Source organism: Pongo abelii, chromosome 4, assembly GCF_028885655.2.
Source record: "Pongo abelii isolate AG06213 chromosome 4, NHGRI_mPonAbe1-v2.0_pri, whole genome shotgun sequence".
Lineage (NCBI taxonomy): Eukaryota > Metazoa > Chordata > Mammalia > Primates > Hominidae > Pongo > Pongo abelii.
The window spans coordinates 35,936,928-35,951,618 of NC_071989.2; the positions used below are offsets into that span (position 1 = coordinate 35,936,928).

Sequence of the window (14,691 nt, forward strand, 5' to 3'; positions counted from 1 at the left end):
TTAAAAAATTGTTCTATGTTTTATTCAGTTCCATATTTTATGTCTGCTTCCATTATACTTGGGATTAAATTTGAAAAACTCCATAGTTATGTTCCACTGAAGGGTCTATTATCAAATGCAGTATCAACTGTCAGTATTTAATTGAGAATTAGTTCTTAGTATGGCACAATAGAATAATACTACCTATACTTCTGTTTAGGTTTTTCTTTCTTTCCCTCCCTCCGTCCCTCCCTTCTTTCCTTCCTTCCTTCCCTCCCTCCCTCGCTATCATTCCCCCTCTTTCTTCCAAATTTAGTGGTCAACTATTTGGATTTTTAAACATTCATTTAGAGAGATTAACATAGTCACTTGTCTTATTTCTGTGGAATCTTGGTTGTCCTGTCTGTGATATTTAAATGTAAGTGAGATCTGCTAGGCATTTATACATTCTTGTAACTATCACTTCTAAATACAAAAAAATAGGTTAAAGGGAGTCTGTCTCCATCACAGGCATTTCAATTGCCATACTGGTTCATCCTTTAAAATGAAGGAAAAAACTATAGCCCAGGACCAGGGAGGAAAATAATTAAATTCATTTGGTAAATAATGCAGGATGTAGTGAATTTTTTTTCAAGGAACAAACTCATTAATTGGGGCATCTCCAGATTATCAGTTTTCCAATTTCCCCCTTCCAATATATTTCTGAACTATATCCCAGGGAATTTAAGATAAATATACTCACATCATTCTTTGCATTACAATTACAGTCAATGAAAAATGTAGAAGTCACAAGGCAACCAAGCGTGTGACCAAGAGAAGTTCAAGGGTGCAACATATCAAAACAATGTGGTTGTTTACCTCTTCTTCAAAGTGTTTGGCCATCATTTTTATTTTATTATTTTATTTATTTATTTATTTAATTTTTAGAAACAGGGTCTCACTATGTTGCCCAGGCCATACTCAAACTCCTGGGCTCAAGCCATCTTCTAGCCTCAACCTCATCAATAGCTAGGACTACAGGTGCATGCCACTGTACCTGGCTTTGGCATCATTTTTATTACAGATACAGTTGTCTTTTTGTATAGGCACATTCAGTTGAAATAAATCCAAATACAGCCATATGCTCCAAATGGATTTGTGATTATCTTTTAAAAATGCCACAACTAGTTCCATTAAAGAGTTTATGATTAAATCCACTACCAAATGTTTATATTAAAGTTAGGACTAAACATCTCAATGTGACAGAATAATGCTGCTATTAGAGCTATCATTCCAGAAGTTTCAACCCATAGTCTGTCTTCAGGATAATTTTAACTCAAAGTAAAGACCTGAGCCATTTTATGCAGTTCACAAATGTAACTGTTTACCTATGGGAAATAGCATTAGCTTGCTTACAATCATATAGCCCAGGCTATTGAAGTAAATCATCAATGATTTTTGTGTGTTGAATTTTGTTTAGAAGCCCCGCATGGTAAGCAAGAATCTCTTCAGGAAGGAAAAGGGAAGAAAGGTGAGACCGCACTCAAAAGAAAAGGTACAGCAGATAAAAATAAATATAATTACATGTAATTCTGCATTTTATAACTATCTCAGTGAAAATAGCTAGATTTGTATAGTAGTTTACATTGACCACTTCTCTCAGGCATTTGTAAATCATAAGCCTTTGCCAAAGAATATAGTCTCAAACTTTCTGCATCCTGGCGCTTACCAAAGGCCCTGCTGAGAAAAGTGATGCTTGCAGGGATAATATAGACAATATCTAATATACAGAATATCCATTTATCAGAGATATTTTAGCTGTTATCCTTGGGCTAAGCTGTGCCATCAGAAAGCTACATACTAAATCAAGTTTTCTTGGACCCCTTATTGAATTTCCTTCACTGATAAGCACTTTGGTAAAAAATAAAATAAAAATCTTACATTACCTTAGAACATTTACAAAACTAAGAAACGACCCTTGGTACAATACTGTTAACTAAAGTAGAACATTTTATTTTTGCCATCTATTTTTAGTGGAACTCTTGAAGTTTTTGAGACCTGTCTACATTTTTTTGTAATCCTTTAAGCCAGTAATTTATAAACAATTAAAAATATGAACTGGGGCTGGGCACAGTGGCTCATGCCTGTAATCCCATCACTTTGGGAGGCTGAGGTGGGCAGATCCTGAGGTCAGGAGATCGAGACCATCCTGGCCAACATGATGAAACCCCATCTCTACTAAAACAATACAAAAATTAGCCGGGCATGGTGGCACACACCTGTAGTCCCAGCTACTCAGGAGGCTGAGGCAGGAGAATCCCTTGAATCCGGGAGACACGGAGGCTGCAGTGAGCCAAGACTACACCACTGCACTCCAGCCTGGGTGACAAGAGATACTCTGTCTCAAAAAATATATATTTTTTTATATATATTTTATATATAGCATATATATTATATATAGTATTATATATTTTATATATATATGAATTTGAATTAACAAATGTTTACAGCTTGATGTAACTTCTTGGTGTAACTACATACTGGAAGCAGATTTTAATGATTTTACTTTGTTCTAAATTGTATCTCATGCAAGGGATTTTAATTCTTATGACTTGTTTGAGTTTCTTCAGAGAATTTTTCAACGATCAAAGAGTAAAGAGAACCTTGCAAATATTTTAGAGAACTTTGAGTTACTTTCCCCACCCCCAACCCCACTCCCTGCTTTTTTAAAGAATTATAAATTCCCTGGAAAATTTATGTCATGCATACACCCTCAATAAGTAAACTTTTAAAAGCCTGTTTATGAGGGCTGGTGTCCCTTTTAGGGTATCTGGATATGTATTCTGTAACTATTTTTTTAACAGTCAGGTACTTTTAAGTTATCTATTTGAGCATTAACAGGTTATTTTTGTTGATGTTGTTTTATTGAAAATTCTTTTGACCTGGCATTCGTATTTGGTATTTACTTTGTATTTTTTTTCTCAATATTACAATTCCATGGCCTCAGTTCTGAAATGCAAGCTATTAAGTCCAGCTTGTTTTTAGGTTAGGTTGGTTTGTCTTTTGGGTTTATTTTTATTTATTTATTTATTTATTTATTTATTTATTTATTTATTTGTCCCTGACTGCTTCCCTACTGCCCAGGTATCTTACAATTTAAATTAATCTGGTAGCGTTGCATTGCTTGCCTTTTTCAATTAATTGTAAATGCCTATGGCTTTATCCATGCCACACTATCTCTAAAATATCTGCCTTGCAAAGTTTTTCTTCTGCATAATGTTTGATTATGAAACAATAATGTTTGATTTTAAGTTGTTTTTTCTTGTTTTGAAACAGGGTCTCACTCTGTTGCCCAGGCTGGAGTGCAGTGGTGTGATCATGGCTCATTGCAGCCTTGACCTCCTAGGACCAAGCAATCCTCCCACCCCAGCCTCCCGGAGTAGCTGGGACAACAGGCATATGCCACCACGCCTGGCTAATTTTTGTATTTTTTTGTAGAGATGGGGTTTCAGCATGTTGCCCAAGCTGGTCTCAAACTCCTGGGCTCAAGCAAGCTCCCCGCTTCAGCCTTCCAAGGTGCTGGGATTACAGGCCTGAGCCTTCACGCCTGGCCAATTTTAAGTTTTTATAGAATTATTTATTGTAAAGAATTTTGTTAAGAACAGTTTTTCTGAAGACTATGTTTTCACTCAAAACTCATTAATGACTTTCCTTATTTTTCTAATTTAGTAGGCCAACTTTAATGTCCATTGAAATTAAATAAAACTTCCAGTTAAAAAAAAAAAAAAGTCCTCCACAACTTAACATAGCAGTGGAGGTGAAACTTTTATTATACCAATAATAACCTGGTATTATATTTTCTGAAGGAATATTATGCCCACTACATCATTCAGTGGCTCCTATATGAAATCCTAGGTGATAAATTTCGTTCAGAATCAAGGGACAGGAAAATGTCTCTTCCTCTGGGTGATTAGATAATGGGCGCCTCTAAATGAGAGCATTTTCCTTTGCGTTTTGGCTGACTAAAAGTTCAGAAAAAAACTCATGGCTCAGGTGTAGTACCTGTGCAAGGACCTAGATCTCCATGTCTGCCTTCTAATTCCTCTCCTGATTTTGAACTTCTACTTTAAGTTATATTTTTCCTGACCCTAGTTTCATTTATGTTCTTTTTTCCATTTTACTTTATTTCTGTGAAATAGGGGGATATAATTTCTAAAGTAATTGATAGTTGGTGAAAGAAAATCCCAGGCTCTAAAAAGCGTATCAGTTAGATTCATATTGAAGCTGCTGTAGCAACCAATTAACTAAAGATTGAAATGCAGTTATGGATGCATGCAATTTACTGCTTCCAGGTTCATTCAAGTGGCATTGTCATGAAGTATGTGTCTTTTTTAAACTGTTCATCACAAATTGCCAGTGCTGTTGCAGTCCAAGAGCATGTAATGTTCAAAACATAAATGCTAAAATAGACGTTTGGACATTTAAATATATATAACCATGATTCTCAAAGAGAATCTCACCCTTCTCTAATTATATGATATGATGGGTTTATATAACTAGAGCTAATTGGTGAGTTAACACTGAGATAAAAGTTTTAGTAAAAATTTTAAGGGCTATAATTTATGCTCAGCTCTCAATTGTTTACTAATAGGATAATTTTCATATTTTACATTACTCATCCCTTTTTTCTCATCAGGATCAAAAAAGCAAATGAAACATCATTATAGAATTATTGAAAATAGAAATTAAAAAGACTTAGGTATATTAGGTACCAAAGCATCAAATTAGACATAATTAACACATGTTCTAGGAGCATCCTTAATAAAAGCATACGGACTCCAAACAATTCATAAGCAAACACAAGTTCAACAGCAAAATATATACATTGGAGCCATGTAGTTAGCTCAAATTAACTACAAAGACTTCCAGATATTTTTTGCTTTTATTTTACTATTCTATTGCATTAAATAATATTTGAAATAGGTGAACTCTCAAGATTTAGACATCTTTATGTTACATATAAATAATGTGGTTTTGGACTTCCTTCTTGTGGAAGAAATGATTTTATTTCTTAGTATTTCAAATTAACACCATTGCAGGTGAACACAATTAATTGTTCATCTGTTTATTTCACGGGCCATTTGATACCAATTATATTTAAAGAGCCTCTTAGTTGAGGAACCATCTACTTTTTCCTTTCTTCAAACTTATTAATTCCTGCTGTCGATGTCTTTGATTCATTTATATTCTTATCTGCATATTAGATCAATCTCTACCCTTCTTCCTCCCAAATCTTGACACTGAGATGCCATTAACAGTGGTACTTAGAGTGTTCTTAAAAAATTTCACCTCCTCTTGAACCCATTTGCCACTGTCCCATTACGTTTCTTCATTAAACAATGGCTTTTCAAACATATAGCCTTGCCCAGGAGAGATGTTAATTAGGAGCCAAATGAAGAAAGTTTTCAATAATCAACTAAATTCAGAAAATGCCAAGTTACATCAAGTTAAAATGTTTTTAATTACAGGATTTTTTTTCTATAACAATGTGCATTTCAAAGGGAGCAGGAGACACTATATGTAAGATCCCAGGGCATTTTGGCTGCAGAATTCTTCTCCCTTGGAGGAATATCTGTTGGGACCAGAGTTCTCTGGAACAAACACTTGGAAATCACGCCATCTTTAGTTCCGATGCTTTGCCACATGTATTAGTGTTAGTATTGTTCCAGTGCTTGCCTTCTGATTTGTCTTACAGGGCCAATTATTGTAGGTGCTACCAAGCCACTTAAAATAATAAATTTAGTATCAATGTTATAAGCATTAATGTCACAGGACTTTTCCTTAGTTCAGCTAAAGACGGGGTTCTTGTCCATCCCATGGCCATGAAAATTTAGGCTCACAGACGGCTTAAAGGGTGAGTAAAACAGGGTTTTATTGGGTGAAAAGGGAAAAAAAGAGGGAAACAGGGACTCTCGCAAGGCCAGAGTCCCTCCGCTAGAGCCCTTCCTGCCTGGCAGTTTGAATCCCAGTTTCCACACAGGAAAAGGAGGGGCCAGGCTCCTCCCCACCGCAAATGATGTGAACTTCCCAAGGCTCCACCTTAGTGGGCAGGCTGGTTGGAGTTTCTCCAGGGACCCCCTGCCACCTGGCTGTCTCATTCCCCTCTCTAAAGAAGTACATCTATCTAACTGTTGTTAGATTAAGGATAAGGACGAAGACCGCTCTTAATGCTTCCTGCTGAGAGGGGGCGCTGTTTTGGGGAAATGGCAGTCAGAGCTCCCTCAGAGGCCTATTTAAGGGTTCCTAGCAGAAGGGGCCATTGTCAGAGGCTCCAGTTGCATGACTGCTTATAGTTTGATGGCCTGAAGGCAAGAGCAGACAAATGGAGTTATTAGAAAACATGTATCAAAACGAAACAAGGGGAGGGATAAGGACAGCTAAAAAATTCTGAGGCCTTTTACCAGTTTGCACAGGGAGAGGTAGGCCAAAACCCCAAATGGTTAAAAAAACTCTACTCTTTTGCTGGCATGTCAGGCTTCTGGGTTCCCTTCCCCTGAGCCCAATCCTAAGCCAACCAGTTTAAGGCTTGGGAAATAAACTCTTTCAAGTTTGGAGGATGCATCTGAGGGGAGTGTCTCATAGTACGGAGACACAATTACCTATCTGTGGAGAGAGGACAGAGGAGGAGAAGGAAAAAAGTAGCACCTTTTAAAGGAGTCTCAGAGGGTCAGGATGCATTTGAAAGGGATACAGAATGAAGATGAATGGCCACCCATCTAGAAAGAGGGGAGCAGGCATCCCTGGTTCCCGTTTCTTCCTAGCAAATAACCAGGGTACATGAGGGAGAGGGAAGTGTATCCACTTTCCCTCTTCCATACTTGCATCTGAGTGATTTTGGCAAGTCCCACCATGAGTGCCAAAGCACCTTGCACCCATGAAGCAGGGAGGGCCTAGAGAATAGGAATTATCTGCTCTTACCTATGTATGCCTTATCTCCCCTGCTGCCAGTAGCCTTGGAGTTTCCTAGATATCATTTATGTCATGGACACTAACATGACATTTATCCATGAAACAGGAAGCTTGGGGTTGGCTTAATCGGTAGGAATCAGCCACTCTCAGCTTTGCCGTGCCTTTTAACCTCTGTTGTCATTTGCCCCTGAATCCCCTAGATCCAGTTTTCCTTCCTAGGGCTTTGACCCAAAGCTTGGAATTGAGTTTGGGACAAAAATGTGTCTCAGGGAGTTGCATGGACTCCTTATCATAAGCCGAATGCTAAGGTGACACTGTGGAACTGAGTCCTCCTCCAACAAGGGAGAGGAAAGAATGTCTTGTGACACACCCAGATAACTGGTAGCTATAGTTATGCTTGCTAAGATTTGGGTGCATGGTGCTTGGCTTTGGTTAGCTGCCTTGGTCTTACTTTCCCAAAAAGGAAACCTCCAAGTGATGGGCATCCTATTTATTCCCATCACCTCAGAGGATTTGCAGGATAATTGCTTAGAACTAGAATATCGATCCAGATTTTTACATTACTCATCCCTTTTGTTCTTTTTGACCTGGAGCCAAAAATTGCTGGTTGGTTCACAGGAGCAAGCCAGGGTTAGTCTAAAATGTAGGTGAAAACTTAAAAACAACTAATGACTTTAGAATTTAATGACAAATGTATAAGTTTTGAAACATGATCTCTCTCTCTCCCATCCTCATTTTTGTTAAAAAATCATCACAGGACTGAATGGTTTGCAAAATAGATTTTAGTCTTATACTTGGCCTGATTATTTGCATAAAGTGCAGCAAGAATTATTATTTCTGTATAGGCCTTTTGGATTGGTTTTGATGGAAGTCTGTTCCACAAGGAATCTCAGAGAAGACCTTTTAAAGCCAAGCCCAACCATGGGTTTGTATCCTCAAATACCTGTGAGGTGGGTGGCCCTCTTCTCTTATGGTCCCAAGATAAATTTGGAGCTCCTGAACCTGTTAGAAAGTGGCATTAGTGACTTTTTTTTTTTTCTTTTTTTGAGATGATGTCTAGCTCTGTCGCCTAGGTTGGGGTGCAGTAGCGCAATCTTGGCTCACTGCAAGCTCCGCCTCCTGGGCTCAAGCGATTCTCCTGCCTCAGCCTCCTGAGTAGCTGGGATTATAGGCACATGCCACCACACCCAGCTAATTTTTGTATTTTTAATAGAGATGGGGTTTCACTGTTGGCCAGGCTGGTCTCGAACTACTGACCTCATGGTCCACCAACATCGGCCTCCCAAAGTGCTGGGATTACAAGTGTGAGCCACTGCACCTGGCCAGAGAGTGACATTCTTTACTGACCACAGGTCAGGAACCCTGTACAAGGACTGCGTAGATGAAGGTATGAGGCTTTTATTGGCTCTGCAAGTAGAGATTTACTCCTTAAAGGGAAGCATACCCTTCCAGACAAAGCCTAGGTAAAATAACCACTTTCTCCAATTGTGTCCTGTTGCAAAAGAAAAATGGATTTTTATTGCACTGATGCAAACAACTATATTGCCATAAGAGTACTCATAGATAGCTTCTAAATTCTGGAGGAACCAGGCAGAGAGAAACAAACATGCTCCAAATTTTGATCATAGGAGTATACCTTGCTTACTACTTAATTATTAAAGGCCATAAATAGTCAAAATAAGTTTCCTTGACTCTGAAAAACAAAATAAGGATCAGCAATATTCCAAGCAAAAGTCAAAAAGGTTGCTTCAGCTTTCTGAGTTCAGTCCATTTAGTTCTTGCCTCACTTGATATTTATGAACATTTCAGCTATTCATGAGTCCTGTACATTTTTTATTCCAGTGTCACAATCTCCAAAGTTATCAGAAACCTGTGTTTGAGAGCATCTGTTAAAATTCTATAGCTCATTATAAACTATCTTTGAAAAGGATTAAAACAAGACAAAAATTGTCTGTGGATAGCAAAATGTCCAGGGTAGTTACAGTTAGAAACACGATTGACAAAGAAGTTTGGTTTTCTCTATGGTTTTCAATAACTTAACGTAACAACCTTAATTATGATTGATAGCATATACTTAGACATTAGAATTTTAGAAATTTTATACAATTTTGGAACATATATTAGCATTATTCACCAAGATATAACCTAAAGAAGATTGAGCATCATTTTGGCAATCCCACGTACCTAAACCTGTCAAACAATCCTGTTTACCTCTCTTTTCTGGACACTTCAGGGGCCCTCTGAAGTATTCAAAAAGCCAGGTGCCAGTGAGGATAATTTTGATACTGAAGTTTGATTTTGGGAAGCCTTTTAAATATGTTTAAAGCACTTGATATTATTAAATAGAATTCCAGATTAACATAAACTATTTACTTTGTCAAAATGATGACTCAGAAATTTTAAAGAAGCAAAAACCTTTTATATCCCTTTACAAATTTTGCCAAAGAGCTGATTAGTGCCTTAGGAAAACCTTGTTATGCTTTTATTTCAGTGCTCAATTTACAGGAAAAGCATACAATACCCTTTTTGGAATTTAGTTAATATGTTCACATAGAGAACCTTTTCTGCAAGATGAATTTCCACAATTATTCTACCACTTCTTTGAACCCTCAGCTTTTTCCTAATTTCACTCAATACAATCCTATAATCCTAGGCAAAGGTTTACATTTCCATGCCTTCTTATAACTGTTTACTAAAAAACACATTTTACTGTTCTAACACACCTTGCATGTAAATCTATTTCTAGTAGTTTCAATTAACTCCTATCAATTTTAACTTTAAGGTAAAGCTTGGTGAGTTGCTTTAATTGTGTGCTATGTGTAGCCAAGGTTTGCCTTCTTAATTAAGGGTGTGGTTAGTTCCTGTGCCCGGACCTTACCAGTTGTGAAGCCGCATGTCAAATAGTTCTCAAAACCCAAAAAGCAGTTTGTAACCTTAAAACACTTAGCAAACCTTGCATCTGACCTGGATTTTACCAATAGTCTTTAGGGCTGTTTTTACTTCTCAAAGATTAAAGTCACGTGAAATGAAAGGTACCACAGCTTTTAACTTCCCTTAAAAAAAGTATTTGATCCAAGTGCTTGTCTTTCTTTAGGCCAAATTAATTAGAGCTCTTTTCACAGACATCACACACAGTACATACATAGACAGGCAGAAAAAAATCCAGTTGCTGGGTGGGGTCCTTTAAGAGACAGAGATAGGAAAACATGCAGACATTGAACCAGAGAGGGCTCATCCCCTAACACAGTACTGCTAAACAAAGCCTTGCCAAGTGGTTATGCCCCCAGGATGTAAAGCAAGATGGAGGCTTGCAGCACAAACCATACAGACATGAAAAGCACACAAGATTGGCCACAGCCCAAGACTAGCCCCACAAATCCTTTTTCAGAATTAAAGCGTTACAGAAAATATGAACAGCATTAGTTGAGGGGCCTGGCCTAGTAAAGGGGGGTAAAAACTTTAAAGGTTAACTGCTGACAGGGTGGAGAAGAGGAAAGAAAAAAAAAAGTTTAAAAATGTCTGGGAAAGAACCTCTTACTCTTATGCAAGTTGTTCCTCCACCAGGGAGATGCGTTCAATTACTGTCCAATGGAGTAAAACCCTTTGGCTGGGGAAGGGGAAGGCTGTGGTGGCTTGTGGCTGGGAACCAGCCATCCAGCTGGTCAGGACCCTGGGACCATGCGTCCCAGCCCTGGCATGGGGCAGGGAGCATCGGGGAGCTGATGCTCACAGATCTATCTAGTAGAAAAAATGAAAAGGCTATGAAAAGACCTGGGATTCATGGGGGTTGGGGGCTTGGTTTCCCCCACCCTCAGAAGTCCAAGGATGAAAAGGTTTAGAAGTAACAGTGAGAGGTTTTGAGTCCCCATTTCATTCACTGCTTCTCAAGTCCCATGTTGGGTGCCAAAAATGTTGCAAGACTTTTCCTTAGTTCAGCTAAAGATGGGGTTCTTGTCTGCCCACAGCCATCAAAATTTAGGCTCACAGATGGTTTAAAGGGTGGGTAAAGCAGGGTTTTATTGGGTTAAAACGGAAAAAAGAGGGAAACAGGAACTCTTGCAAGGCCAGGCAGTTTGAATCCCAGGTTCCACACAGGAAAAAGAGGGGCCAGGCTCCTCCCCACCACAAATGGCATGAACTTCCCAAGGCTCCACCCCAGTGAGCAGGCTGGTCCAGGGACCCCCTCCCACCTGGCTGTCTCATTAATGCCATTTAATTTGAAGGATCTGGAAGAACAGAGGAAAAAAGACAAAAGTGAAAGGAAATTGAAATAACTAGATCATCTATGAGAGCAGAGGCTCTTCAAGTATGGTTTTGGGACCAGCAGCATTTGCATCAGCATCACCTGGAAACTTGTTAGAAATATAGATACTCAGCCCCACCCAAGACCTACTAAATCTGAAACTCCAGGAGCGGGGACCAGCAGTTTTGTGTTTTAACAAGCCCACTAGAGGATTCTGATGATCATTAACATTTGAGAACTACTTTACTGGAGCCCAAGGCTGACTGCTCTATTGTAGCCACTGGAAAATCATAAACATTCAATGATTTCTGGTGTATTATTTATAATATACCTCTTTATCCAAATATTTAAGTTAGATTACAATAAAAAAAATGTTTATAATAATGCTGTTGAAATAGAAATAAAAATCCAAAGCCCTGAAATGAGGAAATTAGCACATTCAGCTCAAAGACACAATGCTTATTGTGATGACTCCTTAATCAGAACAACCTGACAAGGTGATGAAGGAAGTATGATGGGTTTAAGTTTTAACAGGATTAATTTCTAAAATAGATTTTTATCACCTGAGACCTTTAACAGAGGACAGTATGTGGCACAATATGCAAAGTCGTCATAGATTTATAGCAAATGCAAAATACATTCGGTTTCATCGGAAGGTTGATGCCACACATGCAAAAGCTGGCAATTAATTTATGATTGATCATGGTTCTGGTAGCGAAATTCAACCATAGTCTTCTTTTATAATACAATTTACAAGCATAATAACAAACTACCTCTTATAAAGTACCTTTTATGTACCTACCAGGCACTACACAAGATAATTTACATATATAATCTCATTAAGTTCTCACAATCATCTATGAAGTAGAAATTATCATTTTACCATGTCAAAGATGAGGAAATTGAGAGTCAAAATGAATAAAGAAGTGTTTTGTTAAGAACTGTTAACCTATGAGAAGAAAACAAAAAGCCTCTTCACTCTTTGGAGAATATTATCTACCCTCCCACGTTAATTTGCACACTAAATTGCTCATAACTTGCCTGGCTTTTGCCTCAATAATGTTACAATTGTTTAAATAAATTAAATAAATCATATTTCTGCTCTTAAGTATGAGTCTTTTAATGAATCTGTTTATCAGACTGAAGTTTAAAAAATTTTACCAGAAATTTACCAAAAAGAAAATTGGTATGCAATATAAATAAAAATAATCTTAAAATCAATGAGCTAAGTAAATAGTAGTATAAGAACTTCTCTGAGTTTGCAAACTTCTAAATATGAATCAAAAGAACATTTATCAATATGAACTACATCAATGGACACTAAAAGGCAATGAAGTATGACAATCAAAAGCATGGAGTCTACAGCCAGCCCGCCTAGACTGAAACTCCAGCTCTGCCATTTACCATATATGGGTTACCTCTGGCAAGTTACTGTACCTTAATATGCCTCAATTTCCTTATCTGTGAAATGGAGTAATAGGAGTATCTACTCATGTGGCTATTATAAAGAGTAAGTACATGTGCAAAAAAGTAAATAGTACAGGGTCTGGCTCAGAATAAACTGTAAATAAATATGGACTATTATTATTGGCCCCAGACCAAGTTACTAAAGGCAGACGGCAGAAAGGGGAATCCTTTGCAAAGCTGACCTGGAGAGTTCCCTCTTGTCCTTGATTATAAAGGTGCTAAAATTAGGTTTTATAAGCAACCCCAGATAGCCAGTCTCATTACTTTGTAGTTGTCCACATTCTGTGTCTCCAGCTCTACACAGAGTAACAGCATAAATATTAATTTTAGGACAGTAAGCAGAGAAAGCTTTCCCTCCATGAGCTTTTTCAGAATAGTTTTTCAACAGTGAGTTCTGAGAACACATGTTCAGTCTCTGGCTCCTTGCCTAACACTGGACCTCTTCTCTTCCTGGTCATGTTGCTTCAGTCTGGTCCATTTCTGAGCTAAAATTTTCATCTTATTTAAGACACTCTAAATCTCCACTTTGATTGCCATTGTTGGCAGCCCAGGCAGCCATTAGCACTGTTAACAAAAAGTTTTTTTTTGCTGAACATGGTTGACCCCCAAGGCAATAAGAAAGCCATCACTGTTAACTGATCTGGTTTCTATCTAGTGAAGTTGTTAATTAAATTAAGTCCTAGAGGACATATTTTGCAACAGAAAGGGAAAAATAATGCCTTTCTTAAAAGAAAACAACAACAACAAAAACACATAAAGCAGACTTTCCCTATCTTTTCCTCCCTCTTACAATTCTCACCTCCTAATCCTTTCACCTCCCTGAGGAAGGCCAATTTAATTTGAAAGTGTCTGGTTTTCCTAATGTCCTCTCATCAGTTGATCCTCTTATCTTAGAATTAACTATTTACTTTCTTAGTTGTAAATTTTGGTTCCAGCTCTTGACTTTCAATTACTCAGACCTTCACTGAGTTCCTATTATTATCTCTTTGCTCAAATCTACTGCTCTGTCACTTTGTCTTTGATTATTTCTTTATTTATACCTTGATTTTTAAAATCCAGTGTTCTAAAATTGAATTTCTCTTTTTACTGCATTTTATTTTTATTTATACTCATTGCAGTGCCATGGGTTTCTGTGTGATACTATCAGGTTCTTACAACAAAAAAATTGGTAATATGTACCTTCACCATATGCTAATCCATAGATTATTTTCCAAACCTTTCATCCATGAGCATGAGGAATAGTTATACTGAGGACTCAATAATCCAACTCTACAAGTGAAAGCAAACATCTTATTAGAAAATGAAGCCTTCATATGGTTGCATGGATGGTACTTAAAAAGTAATGCAGCTTGTTACATTTAAGATGTTGATAAAGATTTTGTTCAAAAGTGAATATTCACTAATGCATAGATACATTTTTATTCATTCAAATATTTTGCCCTTCAGCATTTTCATTGTTAAAAGTCACACAAAAGTTGTATAGAATCAAAGCACAATAGTCCAGAAATATTCCCTGACTCTCCCAGTTTTCACTGAACGATCATGATATTTAAGAAAAGAAAAAGAAACTCATTCCAGTCTCTAATTTGTCATTACAAAGTTCTTCTTCTTAGGAATTTTGCTTAGATAAATTCATTTTAAATTGGTCATAGAGTTATCATTTGTACTTCACCAGAGATTCAGGTCAAAGGAAAATCATTATATAGAAAAGTATATCAAATTATGAAAATTGTCAGTTACTGCCTAAACAAAGACTTTCTTAAATTTTTCTAAATTTTATATAATTTAGATATAACTTTAGATCTATAGATAATAGATACTGTTTTTAAATATATAAGTAGAGATCACCTAAACTGCCCACAAGATATAATTAACAATTTCTCCTCTACTTATCATCTACTTATTTTTAACTAACATAAAAGTGGAAGATGTATTTGCTTTTCTAAACAGCATTAACATTAAATAATACTCATTAAAGATATATTTTGGAGGAAGAAAGTGCTCCTAGTTCTACAGGTGTCTGTAAACTGCATCTAAAAATTTCAATAATTAAT

General features: G+C 37.1%; 1 protein-coding gene across 1 annotated transcript in view; it reads left to right on the forward strand.

Annotated features, from left to right (window-relative positions):
* The window catches only part of SPEF2 (sperm flagellar 2), a 203,793-nt gene that overhangs the window by 100,214 nt on the left and 88,888 nt on the right, over positions 1-14,691 (forward strand). Inside the window, exon 20 of the mRNA XM_054555468.1 lies at positions 1,439-1,513. Within this exon, the coding sequence (XP_054411443.1) occupies positions 1,439-1,513 (75 nt within the window). The remainder of the gene's footprint in view (positions 1-1,438; positions 1,514-14,691) is intronic.